General features: G+C 46.4%; 2 protein-coding genes and 2 pseudogenes across 5 annotated transcripts; 1 reads left to right on the top strand and 3 right to left on the bottom strand.

The window, feature by feature from the left end:
• The first annotated feature begins 621 nt into the window (after window positions 1–621).
• Window positions 622–3,723, top strand: LOC100837021 (sirohydrochlorin ferrochelatase, chloroplastic). 4 transcript variants are annotated; one of them, XM_010240322.3, is made up of 7 exons: window positions 622–799; window positions 1,041–1,215; window positions 1,333–1,538; window positions 1,617–1,678; window positions 2,146–2,256; window positions 2,461–2,553; window positions 3,421–3,723. In XM_010240322.3, the coding sequence occupies exons 2-7, from the start codon at window positions 1,151–1,153 to the stop codon at window positions 3,523–3,525; spliced, it is 642 nt and encodes a 213-aa protein (XP_010238624.1). In that variant the 5' UTR covers window positions 622–799; window positions 1,041–1,150; the 3' UTR covers window positions 3,526–3,723. The 4 variants fall into 4 exon arrangements, with proteins under 4 accessions (XP_010238624.1, XP_010238623.1, XP_010238625.1 ...); XM_010240321.3 differs by having other exon boundaries at window positions 1,038–1,215; XM_010240323.2 differs by having other exon boundaries at window positions 635–799; window positions 1,336–1,538.
• A 263-nt stretch (window positions 3,724–3,986) lies between these two features.
• On the bottom strand, window positions 3,987–5,749 carry LOC100829034 (annotated as a pseudogene).
• Window positions 5,750–12,215: 6,466 nt separating this feature from the next.
• Window positions 12,216–14,069, bottom strand: LOC104585162 (annotated as a pseudogene).
• A 1,794-nt stretch (window positions 14,070–15,863) lies between these two features.
• Window positions 15,864–16,983, bottom strand: LOC112268700. The gene is made up of 2 exons (XM_024454659.1): window positions 16,844–16,983; window positions 15,864–16,603 (listed from the first exon to the last, which is right to left on the bottom strand). The coding sequence occupies exons 1-2, from the start codon at window positions 16,981–16,983 to the stop codon at window positions 15,919–15,921; spliced, it is 825 nt and encodes a 274-aa protein (XP_024310427.1). The 3' UTR covers window positions 15,864–15,918.
• Window positions 16,984–18,246: the final 1,263 nt, after the last annotated feature.

Here is an 18,246-nt window from a genome sequence, read left to right as displayed (position 1 = left end):
TTACAGCTTGGTACTAACTAGATGTCGCATTATTTCTCGCCCTACACATTTTTGTTCAGAATAAAAAGGCAAAATAATTAATGAAGCGAAAAAGGATCTCACTTCTGTTTGTTTGGTTTCTTAAGTATTTTCTCCTTTTCAATTCTTTCCTCACATTCCATGCTATTCATTCACAAAACCGAAAATCGGTTGCAGCATGATAATTTCCGAACCAAGGTAAGGCCAATGGAGACCGCGACTGAGATGGAGTGGGCGATTGGGCGAGCGGACAACGGAGCCAGGATGGATTAGGCGAGTGGAGGACGAAGTCAGATGAAAAGTAGCCGCCGCCTCTCCAGTTGCCCGGAGTCGCAATCGCATGGGATGCCAAAGCCAGAAGCTTGTGTGGTCAAAACCATAACCACCTCCCTGTTCCCATTGATTCAGTCCAGTGTGTCAGGCCTTTTTCCTAAATCAGCCCCGTGGGCCAAACTGGCACGACACCACTTCATTTTGTGCCCACCCGTGGCCCGTCGCCATCTAGTACCCGGCCGTTGGCAGGATTTGCGGGGAACAACCGAACAAGGCTTCCCCTAAAAAAAAAAATTATCGGGGAGCAAAGCGTGGAATGGGAAAGGAAGAGGATAATGTGCAATTAGAAATGTGCCCTTCGGACGAGGTCAGACAAGCTTGGAAACATGAACCATCGCTTGTCTTCGTCTTCGAGCCCCTCCCTTCTTCCCATCCCGCTGCCGAGCAACGCCTCAGCCCCATCGCTCCGTCTCTCGTCTTCCTCCTTGTGCGAGCGCCTCCACCGCAGGTATCTATCTCCCCTCGTTTCTCTCGCTCCCGTCACCCCACCAACAGATCCCGCCCTTTAGCTCCCCGTTTCATCTCCTTAATATTCGCCAATTAGTAACTGAGGCAAAAATCAAGGTAGGGCGGTCGCCCTACTTTGCCCTACCGGGTCCTCCGCCCTTCATATTGTATTTTGCAGTGTCTAAAGAGCATGGTTTCATCAGAAATTATTACCCCCACTAAAAAATTCTCTCATGCAGAAGGTGTCTATTGAATCCGACTTTCGGCATTGCCTCCTCAGAAGATATAGAGGGATCTTTCAGCCCTCTACTTTTACATTACTCAAGAATCGCGGGGGTGCTCTAATAGGTCTATGCACCCTGTGTCCATCTCCTTACAACACTTCACTGCAAATCCGACACACAAATTTTCCTCAAGGTAAATTTTGCCAGTTGACCTGTATTCAATTCAATTTATTGGCCACCAATGAATAACTGTCATTTGCTCTATCTTGTGTTGCCTTTTGTTTTAATTCTGTTTCTTGTTTATTTGCGGCAGGAGCACTCATGTGAGGCATTCCTGTGACTTTGTCAAGCTGACGACAGTTAAAAGAAATAGAGGACACCAGGCTATGAATTCCAGACCAGATTCTCCTTCCAGGTCTGAAACGACAGGAGGACAGGATTATACTGTGGGAGAAAATGATGGTGTGATAATAGTCGATCATGGGTCACGTCGACAGGAATCTAATCTCATGCTAAGTAATGGACTGGTTATTTTCCTTGAGTTACTGCTGTTTCTCATGGCGCTTATCCTCATGAATTTCTTGAAAATTGCAGATGATTTTGTTACAATGTTCAGGGCAAGGACTGGCTACAGGATTGTTGAACCAGCTCATATGGTATGTTTATTGCTCTTGCATTTTTGTGAAATATTGAATAATGAGGGGCAAATTCTGAACATGTTAAGCTTTGCTTGAAGCTTATGGGCTATGGCCTTACCTTAGTTCGGAAATTATCATGCTGCCCAATCGCCCACTCCATCTCAGTCGCGGTCTCCATTGCCAAGCATGTTAGCAGCAAAGTGATACCACACTTCTTTCTATATTTAACTAGTGATGTATATTATCAGTACCTAAACTAGCCATTTAGGCGTTTGTTGCTTGAAATTGCCCAGACAGATGTATTTCCAAAATTTCTTTCGTTTCTATTTTTTATTCTCCAATTGTTTTTCTTTGTAGTACCAAATTTCATGGGCTGAAGAAATGAATCATACTATTATTTAGTTTTTATTTCTATGTTTGGGGATAATATTTTTTCGCTTTATGATGCATGAAGTAGCTGAATTTGTGCTTTTGACAAAATGAAGGAGCTAGCTGAGCCTACTATCAAGGAAGCATTTGGAAAATGCGTGCAGCAAGGAGCATCCCGTGTTATTGTCAGTCCATATTTCCTTTCCCCTGGACGACACTGGAACCAAGTATGTCCTTGAGTTATTTAAGATTGGCAATGCTCAATGTTAAAGGTGTTAAGGACTTAAGTCTATTTCAGGTTCTTAAAATGTTTAATACAGAAGAAGATTGCGGCGTCTATCTTCTATCTTGGATTCTTGGCATGTTATTATGGCTATAGTGATACAACAGTTCTCAACTTCTCATGCAATTTGGAACTGTTTTTTCCTCAGGATATCCCTTCTTTAGCAGCAGAAGCCTCTAAAGAGCACTCGAATGTGCCCTACATCGTCACTGCTCCTCTTGGATTGCATGAGCTTATGGTGGTGTGTAAACATTAATTCCCCTCTAGATTCTTCTAGATTATTTCTATCACATTCAGTAGTCTGTTTTTCTGCAAGTTATTAATGAAAAAGCACACTAGGTGCCTACTGAAAATGGAATGTCAAATTTTCGTGATGAGTATATATACTAGAATGCCCATCCTTTTGACGATTTACTACATTTTATCTTGAAGGAATGTTGCAGTATTTCATTGAAAAGGGTGAGTAGATTTTTATCTGTTATTAATGAAAACTTTGGAGTCAGTAAATGGTACTCCCTCAATTTCACAAAGAATGGCACGCACGCATTTCAAGATTTTACTTTGACCAACAATTAGACTAATGATTTGAGGTTTATGTGTTACAAAAATTATATCATTGGATTCGTATTTCAAAAACCTTTCCAACGATATAAAATTTGTAACATATAATCTACATACAATTGGTCTAATCGTTGGTCAAAGTTCGACCTCGAAAAGCGTGGGTGTCATTCTTTGTGAAAAGGAGGGAGTATTTTATTTCCTGATTCTTGTTTACATGGAAGGTTTGACGCTGAACTGTAAATCCAGAAGTTATTGAACACACTACTATGAACCATTCTTTGTCTTGAACTTCTATCATGCCTTAACTTACCATTTCCAGTTAAATGTCTGTAGCGTTCTTGTAAAATTTTAACTCTAGATCACTCTAGTTCATTATGTGATCACTCTCTTGCTATATTAGTTAATGTGGGACAGTATTACCAAGTTGGATATCTTAAGTTACCGTGCTAATTTCTTATATTTTGTCACTGATAGCAACTGAAAAACATGAATGCTCGATGCCGCTCTTTTGCTCATCAGTTATTCGATTCCCATACATGTTTTGCAGGATGTTATGAATGATCGTATCAAGTACTGCCTGCGGCATGTTGGCGGTGATGCCAATGAGTGCACAGTATGTGCTGGGACTGGAAAGTGCCGCCTCTACTCTTGATGCCCGAGTCGTGGAACGTACTTTGCTGGAAGTTGAATCTGTGGTATAATTTTGGCAATTGTATTTGAAGCGATCTTGCTTTACGCTTATCAGCAGCACAAAACCCGATCTTGTACCAGCTAAACTAGAACCATGTACTGTTGGTCTCAGCGGTTTTGTTCAATCTTGTAGATGTGGAATGTCTCCATTCAGTTCGTCGGTCTGGGGCTCTGGGCACATTTTTTTTCAAGTTTCTGGACCCACGTGCAATCCAAAACTGCACTTGTGCTACAACAATCACATACAAGCGTGCAGATATGTTCCATAAAGCTAGTAAAATGTTGTTACCAGTGGACTGAGAGGAATAGGAGTCATGCTGAAAGACCCACAACAGTTGATGAACTACAGTATACGGCGAGACATCATGACATCATGTTTCCGAATGGAAGATTATGATTGGAAAGAAGCAATGGAGTGTTCTATCAAACGGAGCAGATCTGGATGCCACCTCCTACTGAATATATTAAGATCAATACTGATGGTGCTTTTGGAGCTAATAATTCAGGGACTGGTGAGGTAGCGTATGAGATGCGTGACCCGACCTACAGAAATCAGGGGAAAAGTAGTTGGAAATCATATCTAGTTATGTACTGGCCGGGTGCAATCTACATTCTACAGAAGTCAAAAACATTGGAAAAGTTGCTGGATGAGTTTCAAGATGCATGCATGTCTGCGCGTAGTGGTAGGCAGGTCGATTTTTTTTTTTTTTTGGAGAGGAGGTAGGCAGGTCGATCTGATGGGCTTGATCAAGCAGGACGGCCCATGGATCACGGGATGGAAGACGAACTAGGCCGCGTGGAGGCTGGAGGAGCAGTGAGCCGAGCCGAGGAATCGAAGAGCCGCGCCGGGCCTGAATCGCGCATGTACGGCTTGCCGCACGTTGTCCGGGTATCCGGGGCAGGTCGGCCATTAGCTCGTACTGTCCCGTAGCATCTATGCGCCTGGCACGGCACCATATGCGCCACCACCACGTAAGTCCGGTCATGGCTGATGGCGATGCCGTTGGGGTACGGCAGGCCGTCCTTCAGCACGATGACGCGTTTGGTCTGCGCATCGTACTTCAATAGGCGTCGCGTCGCGTCCGCGTTCATCATCATCTCCGTGTTGAACCTGTTGCATCACTCTCGGATTATCATATTATATTTAAACCTGTGAGAATATTCTTTTGAGGTTAATTTCTCTTCTTTTTTTTTCTTATCGTACCGGCGGGGATAGGTGACACTACTGTCGGTGAGGTATATGTCTCCGGTGGCCTGATCGACATCGATGCCGTTCACAAAGTGGAACGGGACGCCATCGACGCCAATGGCGAGCACCTCAGCCTCTCCGCCGTCCGACCCGACCCTCAAGAGACCCTTGTAGGTGTCCGCGATGTAGAGATTACCTGATTTTTGATGGAACGCGAGGCCCAATGGACGTCCGCAGATGCTCTCCGTCTTCTGCGACAGCGCCACGGAACCGTGCGCAAGGGGATCCTCCTGTAATCCGTGTGGTGCGCAAAGGTTGACCACCCGACGGTGCTGCCGCCCCACAGTAGGACGCGGCCGTCGGAGGCACCGGCAAAGGGCCCCTGCCCGCGAGCGTTAAAGGCTAGGCTCTTGGCGCCGGTGATGCCGCTCGGGAGCGGCAGGCAGGCGGAAGCCGTGCTCTGTCAGGCTCATCTTGATCTCCGCCGCCGACGCGCATGATGGTGCCAAGAAGACGGCGAGGAGGCTAACCAGGAGGACCAGCCATGTATTCGCCGAACCGCGGCTGGCCATGATCGAGAGCTTTTCTATTTTTGACAGCAAAAACAAGTTGTTGGAGGTGGTTTCGCCGATGGAGCAGAACAATCTTTCGGGCTTGTGAACTTGCGGGTCTTGATGAGCTGAGCTTCGGTGGGTTTCACGGCAGGTGGTTCCTGGGAGATTAAAAGGGCGCCAGTGCTTTGCAATCGCAATCGCAATCGGAATTTGAATTTGATCCAGAAAAGTTTCGTCGTGGCTGCTGTCAACGTCGGATCGGTCAAGTGATTAGTGGATCTCGACCGTTCAGTTCCAATCGGATGGACGTCAACAACTTCCTCTGTTCCTCTTCCATCTTCTCATCTCGGCCTCCCATCTTCTCAGCCGCCGTCAAGTGAAGTACTACTCCTTTGCCGCCTCGCTCCTGTGAGGCTGCGAGTGTCGCGAATTCCTCTGTTCCTCTTCCTCCGTCCACTAGGTATAGACGTACGGTGGTACCAACTACCAAGGATTGATTTTGAAACGGAACTCACTGACATCATGTCATATTTTGCTCGTTGATTAGAGCGACTACATCAACTGGAAGAAATTATTAGCAAGGGGGGCAAATTTCGGTTGGGCACGATGAAAGACGAACAATTGCAGCTGACACTGACAGTGATTGGTGGAAGAACACATTAAGCACGAACAGTATGTAATCCTTGATCTTATGAACTATGTTATCAGGCGCGTGACACATTTAAAAACTAGGAACCGACCTTCAGGAGGCCCTCGTAGACTGGGAGCAGAGTAGTACGCTGAGTAAAACGGCGTCAGCTGACGGAATAAAGTTAAACATGTCGCCAACTATGCACTTCATCACCGTGCCACACCTAGATGCCTTTTCGATGACTTGTCGTAGGTCCAGGACATGTGATCTGTGGGAACTCCTGAAGGTCGGTACCGACTGTGGGGAAGCTGGTCCACTCTATCCTGTTGCCGTTGCCGCCCCAGACCCGGCCGTCTTATCCCGACCAGAGGATCAGACGAGCGCGAGCAGTGAGGCACTTCCTCCGTTGGGTTCGCCACGAACCGCAAGGACGTTGTCGCAGGGTCTACTCGACATAATTTCTTGGTTTCTTCCGATATCTCAATTTTTGAGTGGCTTGTGCGATATAGTTTGGATACATGTACTCAGGGGTGAGCGATCGATCGGTAGGTATCGACACATATCCTATACATCTTGTGATTAATTACGGATATCAAATCTCATTATTTATAGGTCAGCTGATGGCTTAGCTCCTCCTCACATTTATATGCATGATATACTACGGAGTATATGTTATAAGATGCATGATCCAACCAATAGATAGCATATGATGTGTGACCCAACTGACCAGCCGGTGCGATCAACACTAGTAAAAATATATTTGAAAAGTTGTTGTGGATCGGATGCATGATACATGCATGCATGCGCGTTAAGAACACTTGGTATGGGGATATATCCAGCGGTTAATTAATCTGAAACAGGGGCTGTTGGGCTTGATCATAATTCCTATGCCACAGCTTGGTCTTCCTGTAAAGTACTCCCTCTGATTCTAAATTCTTAACTCAAATTTGTTCAAATATGAATGTATCTATTCTTAAAAAAACATCTAGTTACATATTTCGATAATAATTTAGGATCGGAGAGAGTATATACGCAAATTGACTTGAGCTGCTCATTGGGATTCCGAGTAGAACTCGACAGGATCCGTGTTAAGATTCCAGCGCTTTTGTTGGTTAAAATGAATTACTTTCCCTAACAGATCGAGCCCTTGATGAAACAGGAGATCACTACTCGTACCTTCTGGACGTTGTACCGAGTGCTAGCACATGAGCAACGACACGCAAACATGAGTGCATAGTGTACTGTAGTAGTAGTGGGTGTTTCCAAAAGAGTAAAATGCCCCTCTGGTCTAGGCGGGCCCAACTAATAGGCCCATTAAAGCCCTTTTATTTAAGGCCCCTACATCCTTGTGTCATCAACGGATTTTTTTTCCATTGACCTACCGGTACAGCAGCTCTTTTGGCAACGAACCCATGCTCCGTGTGTAACAATGGCTTATGAAGAACATAAAAACGGATGCATTCTCCCTCCAAAAAAAGAAAAGAAAATCTTAACTTATGAAATCTCTGCATGCTCTGTGTGTAAACCCCGCAGAATTTCTTAGCTATCTAATAAAGCTCTATGTGTCCTATAAAAAAGGGACACGTGACTTATGAAATCGCCGTTTTAAAAAGTTCCAGATGAGATGAATGAGGAGTAAAAATTTATGAAAGCGACTCTATGAGCACATTGGTTAGTCCTAAGCTAGTGGCACAACGATCATATAAGCCTAAAAGTTGTATAAAGGAAACTATATATGTCTAACAAAACTTTACCAATTATCCTCTTTAAACCCGCCTAAACAGTTCTCGTAACAAAGCGATCGATCGACAGGGTAACGTTAATAAGTTAGGGAACTAGGCCAATGTAGTCAAGTTCTACTGATCCTAGCCAGAGCCGCCCGTTCTTCCTCTGGGCGACCTCGCTGAGCGTGACGCCCTTTGCCGTCGTCAGCTCTTCAAGCCTGACGCCCACCGGGTTCTTCATGACATCTGCGCCATGTCCGGCCTTGCCTTCTCTTGGTTCAACACACCACCCAATAGCCGCCCTTTTCGTCCCATCGCATGTTATCAGGATAAGTGACACTGCTATCGGTGAAGTAAAGATCACCAATGGCTTGATCGACATCGATGCCGTTAATGAAGTTGAACGGGACGTCGTCAGCGGAAGAGGAGCACATCGGCCTCCCCGCCATCGGAACTGACCCATGGAGTGCCGATGATGGGCAGCACAAAGGTTGATGATGAGGCCACCATTGCACTTCACCAGCACGGCCTACCGCACGCGGAACGCGCCCCCTGCCGTCATCCCGACAAGAGGATCATGGTAGCATGGGCAGTGAGGCGCCTCCTCTGCCAGGTTGCTCAGAATCACAGGAACGTCGTTGAAGCGTCTACTCGACATAATTTCTTGGTTTCTTCCAATATCTCATTTCTTTGATGGGTTGTGTGGTGTGGCTGGAGACTTGTCTGGTGTGAGCGACCGATTGATAGGTATCGCCACATATCATATTTATGCATCTCTTGCAATCCATCACCGATATGCATGATATACTATATGGTATAAGATGCATGACCCAACCAATAGATACCATATGAGATGCTTGACCCAACCGATTGAAATCAATGGAGCTCCATCATAACATTGGAAAAGTTGTTGTATCAGTTTCAAGATGCATGCATATGTACGTCTGCGCGTTGTGAAAAAAATTCAGAGCACGTAGTATGGTAGGTGGAGCCGGGTCCAGGCAACAAGGGCGATGGCCTGGGGCTTGGGAGTTTTTCTCCCTTATGTTTAAGTATAAACAGTGGTTATGCATGGCTTGGGATTTGGACTAATTACAACGCATGAAACCATGTTGGCCTGGGGTTTGGTTGAATTCTGGCTCCGTCACAGGGTATCCAACAGTTAATTAATCTGGAATTCTAGATCACAAGATGGAAGGAGACGGCCAGACGGCGAGCAAGTAGGCCACGTGGAGGAGCAGCGAGCCAAGCCGACGCAGCATCCGGACCAAACCCATGTCATTTGAAGTAGGTGTGAGGTGGGATCCCACCAATGTCTCACTTGTCGACCAATTTCCAAATTTAGTTAATTTTAAGCCATAATTTTGTACTAGCAAATCCCTTTGTGAACCAGTAATTTGTAGTCAATGTCTTGTCTTAATGAAACTTAATATGTCATATATTAATAAATGGAGGGAGTATATGGTATATCAAATTTCAATGGTGTGTATGTCCCAAAAAAAAGAATCGGTTTAATCTCAATATCAGTGAAATAGTACTCAACCGTCCTGAAAAATTAATAATTCCAGGTTACTTGCTCTGAAAAATTTGAAACTTTTACGGAAGGTGGATTTTCCCATCTCAAGACCACCCTCAAATTTTCATAAAATTCTGAATTTATTGTACCATTAAATAATTTGTACAATTAACAAAATCTGTTAGTATAAGAATAGCAAAATCCAAGCTCTCCCGTTCATTCTCTCCACTCCCAACAAGCCTTTCGGGATGGCCCATGGTATGTCTCCATGGAGTCTGACCAAGGTTGATGCTTCTTACAACGATGCGATGAAAATCACATTACTTTTGTCTTTTCCACACGGCACATTAATGTTGTTAATGCGTCTCTATATACATTTTAGGCCGTTTTGAATTCCTGGGGCGACTCCTCCTGCGTCAAGGTACTTACCCAGTGCAAGCGAGCGATTCCGGCCGGAGGTAAACTAATCGTCATCAATACGGCGATCGGATTCGAGATCTCATCGAACCCGACGGAGGGGATGTAGACGCCGCCTGACTCGTGGTGGAACGCGCGAGGCCCAGCGGGCAGCTGCAAATGCTCTCGGTCTCCTGCGACGGCGCCATAGGGACGGTGCAGCGAGGGGTCCTCCTAGTCGGCGTGGTGCACCAAGTTTGTCCGGCCGACAGTGCTGCGGCCGCAACGAAGAACCTCGCCGTCGTCTCGACCAGAAGATCGCAGTAGACCGTGGAGTGAGAGGTCTCCTCCGTCGGGTTCACTGCGAACCACTGGAACGTCGTTGAAGCGTCTACTCGACATGATTTTTTGGTTTCTTCCAATATCTCAATTTTTCAATGGCTTGTGTGGTATGGTGGAGACAGTACGTGTCAAATGTGAGCGATTGATCGATAGGTATCGCCACATATACCATATATATCCATCTTGTGATCGATCCATTACCGATAGCAGATTTCATTATTTATAGGCCAGCCGATTGCTTACCTCTTCAGATTTGCATGATATACTATAGCATATGATGCGTGATCCAACCGATAGATAGCATGTCATGTTTGACCCAACGGACTGAAATCAGTGGAAGGGAGCTCAGCGAAACCATGATAGTGGCGCTCAGCTGGAGCATAATTTTGTTACTCAGTTAGACTAAATGGTGTCACTCAGTTAATTAGTGCATGAAACCCCTTCAATTAGGAACAAGAAGAGAACTATTTGTGTTAATACCAAGGAGAATAAGAATAGGGTCTATCTACGTCTCAGTAGACTGCGAGGCTTTCCAAGTTTCTTCTCCCGTCTTCCCGAAGACTCCTGAGCCCTCGTTCCCTTCGTCTCCCTTCACCGGCAGCCCTCCCCTCCTCCTCCTCCGGCGGCTTCGCCGGCCAGAGCAGGGGGGGAGGGAGGCCCGGTGTCCCCCTTATTTATGTATATTACTTTGTTCTTTCGTTGCCTTAGGGGCTTTTGTCGCCATGACGTCCTTCCGATGCCGTGTCTTGCATGCCTGCCATGGCTGCCGGTTGGAGGTGGCTTGCCGTCCTGCTCCCGTCGCCATGGAAGCTCCTGCAGCTGGTATCGGTGTCCCTTCCTCCTTAGTTTCCCTAAATAAACTCCGCCCTCAGATCTGGATCTGAGCAAGCTTCACCATGGCTGCTTATTGGGGCTTTTCCCGATGTGGTGGTCATTGGTGAGGCTTTCTCACGCGGATTCCCCTCCTCTCTTCTCCTTGTCGACTATCGGCGGCATTTGATTGTGAGTCTTTCTTTGGAGATAGCTGCTGCCCATTTTGGGCGAATACTTGGGCGAACCTTCATGGTGAAGCTGTTCTCCTATGGTGTTCTGTTGTCAGCTCCGCTCTTCTCCTGTTGCATTTGTGCAGGGCTTTCGATGCTACATCTTTGCAAGTTTTACCTTCATACAATGCTATCAGTGAAGCATGGGGAAGATGTGTCAGTCGTATTGCTGGCTTTGTTCGAGTTGTGTGCACCAAAGATAGATGAGTGAGTTTTTACTGTTGCACCTCAGATATGACAAAGCTGGCGATCCAGGGTGGGGTTCGGTGACGCTCATTCGATATCTACAACCCTACCGTCTACCTCAAGTGCACAAGCCAGAGCGATCGCTGGGAGAGCCGCCGGAGAGGCATCAACTGGCAAGCACGTTTGAGGCCCTTGAAGGTATCAGCTGCCGCTTCGCTTCAGACTACTCATTTGAACAAGCTGCTGGCTCCTGCCGATGCCTTCTACGACTGATGTTTCAGTTTTACTCTTCATGTGTATCTTTTTCTGTATGGGTGTACTTTGCCCTGTTTAGTTCTGTTCTTCGGAGCTCCCTTGCTTGTAGCCTGGATCCATGACTTAATATATTTGGCTACTTTTTTTTAAAAAAAACGTCTCAGTCGACAGAGAACGGTCGTTCTCGGTCGACGAGGCTGCATGCCTGGAACCGATCGATCTCTACCGCCTTCCAATCGATCTCCTCCTGATAGTTTCCCGTGGTATGGCTCGTTAGTGCCATTGGGCCGGCCCAACTCTGGGATCTGGGCTTTTTTTTGTTTGTCGTATGTTTAGCTATGTCCACTAATGAAAAAAAACTGAATAAAGTTATAGGTTATTATAAAAAAAGTTGCACTCGTAAATTTGATATCAGCATAGTGACAGTGTATACTCCAGAAAGCCATAACAGGCAAATTAAAGAAAAACTCGGCCGACAAAAGATAAGCAACAGTGCAAAAAACTACAGACATTAAACATTCTTCAGAACTGAGCCACGTTGCCAGCTACAGCTGTTCGTCAATCTTCAGAATTAAGCCATCAGGTAGGTGCGCGTCTCCTGATCGAACTCGTTGTCTTCAACCGGCACGGTTTTTGTACTCCACGATGTTCGGCGTTCCAAGGCCCAAGACAGTAATCAGTTAGCGTTTCTGGATCATGTCCCTGGCATTTTTATGTTCGGTCAGTGAGACCATGAGGTTATTGGAGTTATTTTTGTTATGTAAAAAATTATCGTCTGTTAACATGTCAGGCTACAAAACAGTTCTTGTAAACAAGTTACGCAACTGGGCCAGCGTAGTGAAGTTCCATTATCAACCTCCATGGATACACGATGCTGATAGCGGTGAAGTAGACGTCGCCGATGGCCTAATCAACATCGATGCCATTGACAAAGTTGAACTAGTTGATGTCGTCGGCGGCGGCAGTGGCGAGCACCTCGGCCTCCACGCCGTTGGAACCGACGACCTTCCGGAGGCCCTTGCAGACCACGGCGATGTAGAGGTCGCCGGACTTGCGGGGGAACGAAAGGTGCGTCGGGCGGCCACAGATGCTCTCCCCTTGCGATGGTGCCACAGAAACGGTGCATAGGGGGGATCCTCATGTAGTCTGCATGGTGCGCAAATATTGTCCATCCGACAACGCTACCGCCCCACCGGAGGACACCCGGCCATCCGAGAAACCAGCATAGGGCCCTTGCCTGCGAGCATCAAAGGCTAGGCTGCCGGTGGGGAGTGACAGGTGGAGGTTGTGCTTTGTCGGTGAAGGTGGTCCACCTGACGTTGCCGCCCAGCGAAAGACCCGGCCGTCTCGTCCTAGCTTGAGCAGTGAGGTGCCTCCTCTATAGGGTTCGCCGCAAACCGCACGAATACAGTCGGAGCGTTTACTCGACATAATTTCTTGGTTTCTTCCAATATCTCGATTTTTAGTGGCTTGTGCGGTATAGTTTGGAGACGTGTACTCAAGTGTGAGCACTTGATCTCTAGGTTAATTCACCACACATCATATTCATCTTGCGATCCATTACTGATATCAAATTTCATTTTTTATTGGCCAGCTGATTCTTTAGCTCCTCGCATATGCATGATATAGTAGTATGTTATAAGATGCATGACCCAACCAATAGATAGCATATGATGGGTCACCCAACCGACGGAAATCAACTGGCCGGTGCGATCAACGCTAGTAAAAAATATTTGAAAAGTTGTTGGATCAGTTTCAAGACGCATTATGCGTGCATGCGCGTTGCGGAAAAACCAGAGTATACTCAGTATGAGGATCCAACGGTTAATAATTAATCTGGAGCCGAGCTGCTGGGCTTGATCATGCATGCATATCCGCCGGACGTGGACATCCTGCTAATTGCCTGATTCATTCAAAGACGTACAAATCGAGTGCCCAAGAAATGAACTTACTCCCGGCATTCCTATGCCACTGCTTGGTCTTCCTATGATGCATGTTGGCTTGAGCTGCTCATTGGGATTCTTATTAAAAATCTGGCAGAAGTTAGGCAACGAAGCCAAACAAAATCGACAAAAGAAACAATGAATATGAAAAACAACAAACATATGAATGGAGAATCAGAGGTAAACAGCACAGTAATAAAAGAGCAAAGAGGCTCTCTGAGCGGACTCGCCAGTCCTGGTCGTGGCACAACGAAAAAACATACAAGTCTGACAGCTGTAAAGAAAACTATATACAGCATGTCTAACAAAACTTCACTACGGAGTACACATCAATTATATCCTCTGTTAAACCGCGTTTACCGGTCCCCCTTTTAAAAAAAACCCTGCTCGGTCCCCCCCTTTAAATTAATTTGAACCGTTTATTTTTTAGATCCAAGGGTTTAGATTAATTGATACTTCCTAATACTCCAATAAAGATGTGTGGAGTAATAGGAAGGAGTATTGAGAAGTAAGGGCAAAAACGAAATCTTTGTGTTGCTTTCGCAGACGTTGTCAAGAACATTGGGGAAAGCAACGGTAGCATCATGGGCGCCATGAGAGAGACAAGGCGGCGGCCGGAGCTGTAGACGACAATGATGAAGCCGCCACGCTGCTGCTCAGAAGCAACCTCCTCGTCATGGACAAAGGACGCCGGCACGGTGGGCAGCAACAGCAGTGCTATGGACATCGAGCGAGAGAGGCAAGATCGCGGTCGCACCTGTGGACGTCGATGACAACAGCTACGCCATGGACGGAGTTGTAGACGACGCAACGATGAAATTGCTGACGAGCAAGTGAATGAGCAGGGGGAGGGCAGCATCGTGGGATGGGCTGAGGCCGGCGGCGCGGGCTGGCCTGAGACCGGCGGCGTGTGCAGGAAGGAGGCGGCGGCACCGGCGCAGCAACCGCACGCACCGGGATAATTGGATCAGGATATTTTGAGATTTTGTTTTATTGTTTTATTTAATGCGAAAAGTCTAAACTGCCCCTTCTTATTAATACTCCGTCTAGTGCAGTGGAGTTTTGGGTACTGTAGAAATTCTCACATAAATACCACAATATTTCCTTAAAAATCGTAAACACAACAGTTCTTTATTTAATTAACAAAAAGCGGTCGATGGAGTAGCTAACGTCAATGAGTTGCGCAACTAAGCCAATTTAGTCATTCCACTGATCCCAGCCACAACCGGCCGTTCTTCCTCCCAGTGACCTCGCAGAACATTTGATACCCTTTGCCGCCATAAGCTCTTCCACATGCACCCCATCCCGTCGAACTTGGCATGTGCTTCATAGGAGAGTCTTGCCTTCTCCGGTTTAATGCCACCCAGTAACCGCCTTTTCTGTCGCGTCTCACAATGTCCGGATTCCCCAACAGGTCTTCCAATATCTCAATTTTCCAGTGGCTTGGGTGCTATAGATGGAGAGTTAAGTGTGAGCGATAGATCGATATCACATATGGTGTCCATCTTGTGATCGATTACCGATATCAAACTTCATTATTTATAGGCCAGTTGACTGCTTATATAGCTCCTCGGATGTGCATGATATATTATATGGTACAAGATGCACGACCCAACCGATAGATAGCATAAAATGCGTGAGCCAACCGACTAAACCAAGGGAGCTCCTACCTACTGGCCGGCCGGTGCGAGCTAGTAAAAACACTAATTGGAAAGTTGTTGATCAGAGTCAACATGCAAGCACATGCATGCATGGGCATAGTGGAGGATGCAGAGTACGCATATGACTTTATTGATTCAAGAATCATAGTACAGACGATCGACTAAGCTGAAAGAAAAACGGACAACAAAGATTCCTGATTGCAGAGATTTCGAGGTGGACCTAACACACTACGAGAGAGCCTATTCACCTATACCAACTATTTTTTGATTAGTCATTTTTTATTTTTACTTACTTAGTGCAAGCTTCCGGGCGGCAGAGCCACTCACGTTAAAACAAGTCTTGAATCCGGGCGGCTATGCCACTCACGTTGAAACAAGACTGTTGTGATTCCGGACGAATCCGCTCACGTTAAATCACAACTTATATGCACTAAGTACTTAGAAATAACAAGGCCTAACCGGGAGATTTATATGAACAAAGTAGTACTATATTGCTTTAGGAATATTAGTACAAGAGAGAGCATACACACCTTATACTTGCTCACACCTTATTCTCCACCTTCTTCACTTCCTTATTCTATACTACTCAAGGTGTGAGGCAAGTGCCTCTATTTATAGGACTACATGGCCATTGGATCTTTGACATGTGTCGAGATCTTAGCCATTGATACAAAATATCTAAAGATTTCCACACACTTCAACACAAATATCTAGGTATTAGAAGGTTTCCTATTTATTTATTTTAAACTCTTATTCTAGAGTATTCCAAAGCTTCTGCATAATTTTTCATGCATATCTAAACACTAGAGTATTCCAAAGATTCTACATAATTCTTCATGCATAACATAATTCTTGTAATATTGAGAACACTCTACAAGTTTGCATTGTATTCTCCAACACTGATAAATCTAAAAATTACATCAAGATTATTCCAAAGTCAAAATCGTTAGATCCGCAATCCGTATACGAGCCAACCCTCAAGAGACCGTCGTAGGCGTCTAAGATGTAGAGGTTGCCTGATTTCTGGTGGAACGCGAGCCCCAGCAGGAGCCCGCAGATTCCCTCGGTCTCTCGCGATGGTGTCACGGGGACACTGCACAGTGGGATCTGCCTGTAATCGTCGTGGTGCACAAAGGTTGTCCACCCTAAGGCGCTGCTGCCCCACCGGAGGACGCGGCCGTCGGAGACACCGTCACAGGGACCCTGCCCGCACGCGTCAAAGGCAAGGCTTTCGGCACCAGTGACACCGCTGGGGAGCGGCAGGCGGATGCTGTGCTCAATGGGTCTCGCCTTGATCTCCGCCGCTGATGCACGTCTCTGTTTCCCCGTGCTCTGCTCCAACTCCAACTCTGACGGCGGCACAATTCTGAACTCCGGCCCAGGAAAACGCCGCAGCCGTGGTGCTGGTCTGGGCAGGCGCGTTGCGGCTGCTGCCTGCTGCAGCCGGTGCTCATCTCGGTCTCCCGTCTTTGCAGCCGCCGTCAAGTACTCCTTCGTCGCCGCGCTCTTGTCAGTGTCTCGTATTCCCCTGCTCCTCTTCCTCTGTCCACTATGTATGGTGGTATAGTACCAATTGGATTGATTTTGAAATGTGAACTCACTGGCATTAGGTCATGTGTTGCGTGTTGATTAGAGAAACTACATCAATCGGAAGAAATTACTCGCAAGGGGGACAAATTTAGGTTGGGACAATGAAAGACGCAGCTGACAGTCATTCGTGGAGCAACGCATTTAAAGTAAGAACCGTATGCACTGTGTTATCAGGTCCCTAAAAAGACTGCAGGCGTAACACATTTAAAGTACGAGCTCCTCGGACTCCCTCCCGGCGGAACCAGCCTACAGCAGGACCTTGTAGACGTCGGCGATGTAGAGGTCGCCCGACTTCTGGTGGAACACGAGGCTCAGGGAGCGGCCGCCTGTAGTCCGTGTGGTGCGCGAATGTGGTCCAACCGACGACGCGGTCATCAGAGAAATCGACATAGGGCCCTTGCCTGCGAGCGTCGAAGGCTAGCCTCTCGGTGCCCGTGACGCCGTTGAGGAGCGACATGTGGAAGTCGTGCTCTGTTGGCGAAGCTGGTCCACTCTATGCCGTTGCCGCCCCAGCGAAAGACCCGGCCGTCTCGTCCCGAACAGAGGATCGAACGGGCTCGAACAGTGAGGAACTTGCTGCGTAGGGTTCGCCACGAACCGCACGAACATTGTCTGAGGGTCTACTCGACATAATTTTTTGGTTTCTTCCAATATCTCAATGTTTTAGTGGCTTGTGCGATATAGTTTGGATACATGTACTCAGGTGTGAGCGATTGATCGGTAGGTATCGCCACATATCATATCCATCTTGCGATCCATTACGGATATCAAATTTCATTATTTATACGCCAGCTGATATGGCTTAGCTCCTCACATATGCATGACGACATACTAGTATATGTTATAAGATGCATGACCCAACAAATAAATAGCCTATAATGTGTGACCAAACGACTGAAATCAAGGGAGCTCCGCCATATCATACTGGCCGGTGCGATCAACGCTAGTAAAAAATATTTGAAAAGTTGTTGGACCAGTTTCAAGATGCATTATGCGTTTATGCGCGCTGTGGAAAAACCAGAGTACTCAGTATGAAGATCCAACGGTTAATTAATCTGGAGCCGGGCTGCTGGGCTTGATCATACTGGATGCATGCATGCATATATACTGGAATACTGGATACCCTGCTATTTGACTGATTCATTCAAAGACGTGCCCAAGAAATGAACTACGGAGTAGTAGAATTCCTCCCGGCATTCCTATGAAGTATATTGACTTGAGCTGCTCACTTGGATTCCGATTAGACCTCGACAGGATCCGTGTTAAGATTCGAGCGATTTGGTTAAAAATGAATTACAGTAATAACAGTCAAACAAAATCCTATATGAAGTATATTGACTTGAGCTGCTCATTGGGATCTTTATTGCCGAGTAAAAGTCTGGCAAAGACAGACAGCGAAGCCAAACAAAATCGACAAAAAAATAACAATGGTATATTGGAAACAACAAACAGAGTTCTACTGATCCCAGTCACAGCCGGCCGTTCTTGCTCTCGGTTTTTTTTTAGGGCAAGCAGGAGCACTACATTTTCATTTTCATTAAGATAGAGAACCATGTACAAGTACCAGACCAAAGCAAAGAGAAAAGAAACAAGCAACAAGACTTGTCTGTACAATAAGAAGACAAACTCAAACTACTCCCAAAAGGCTTCTCT

The sequence above is a fragment of the Brachypodium distachyon genome, chromosome 4 (assembly GCF_000005505.3).
Source record: "Brachypodium distachyon strain Bd21 chromosome 4, Brachypodium_distachyon_v3.0, whole genome shotgun sequence".
Lineage (NCBI taxonomy): Eukaryota > Viridiplantae > Streptophyta > Magnoliopsida > Poales > Poaceae > Brachypodium > Brachypodium distachyon.
This window is presented reverse-complemented; position numbering and strand designations above follow the sequence as displayed.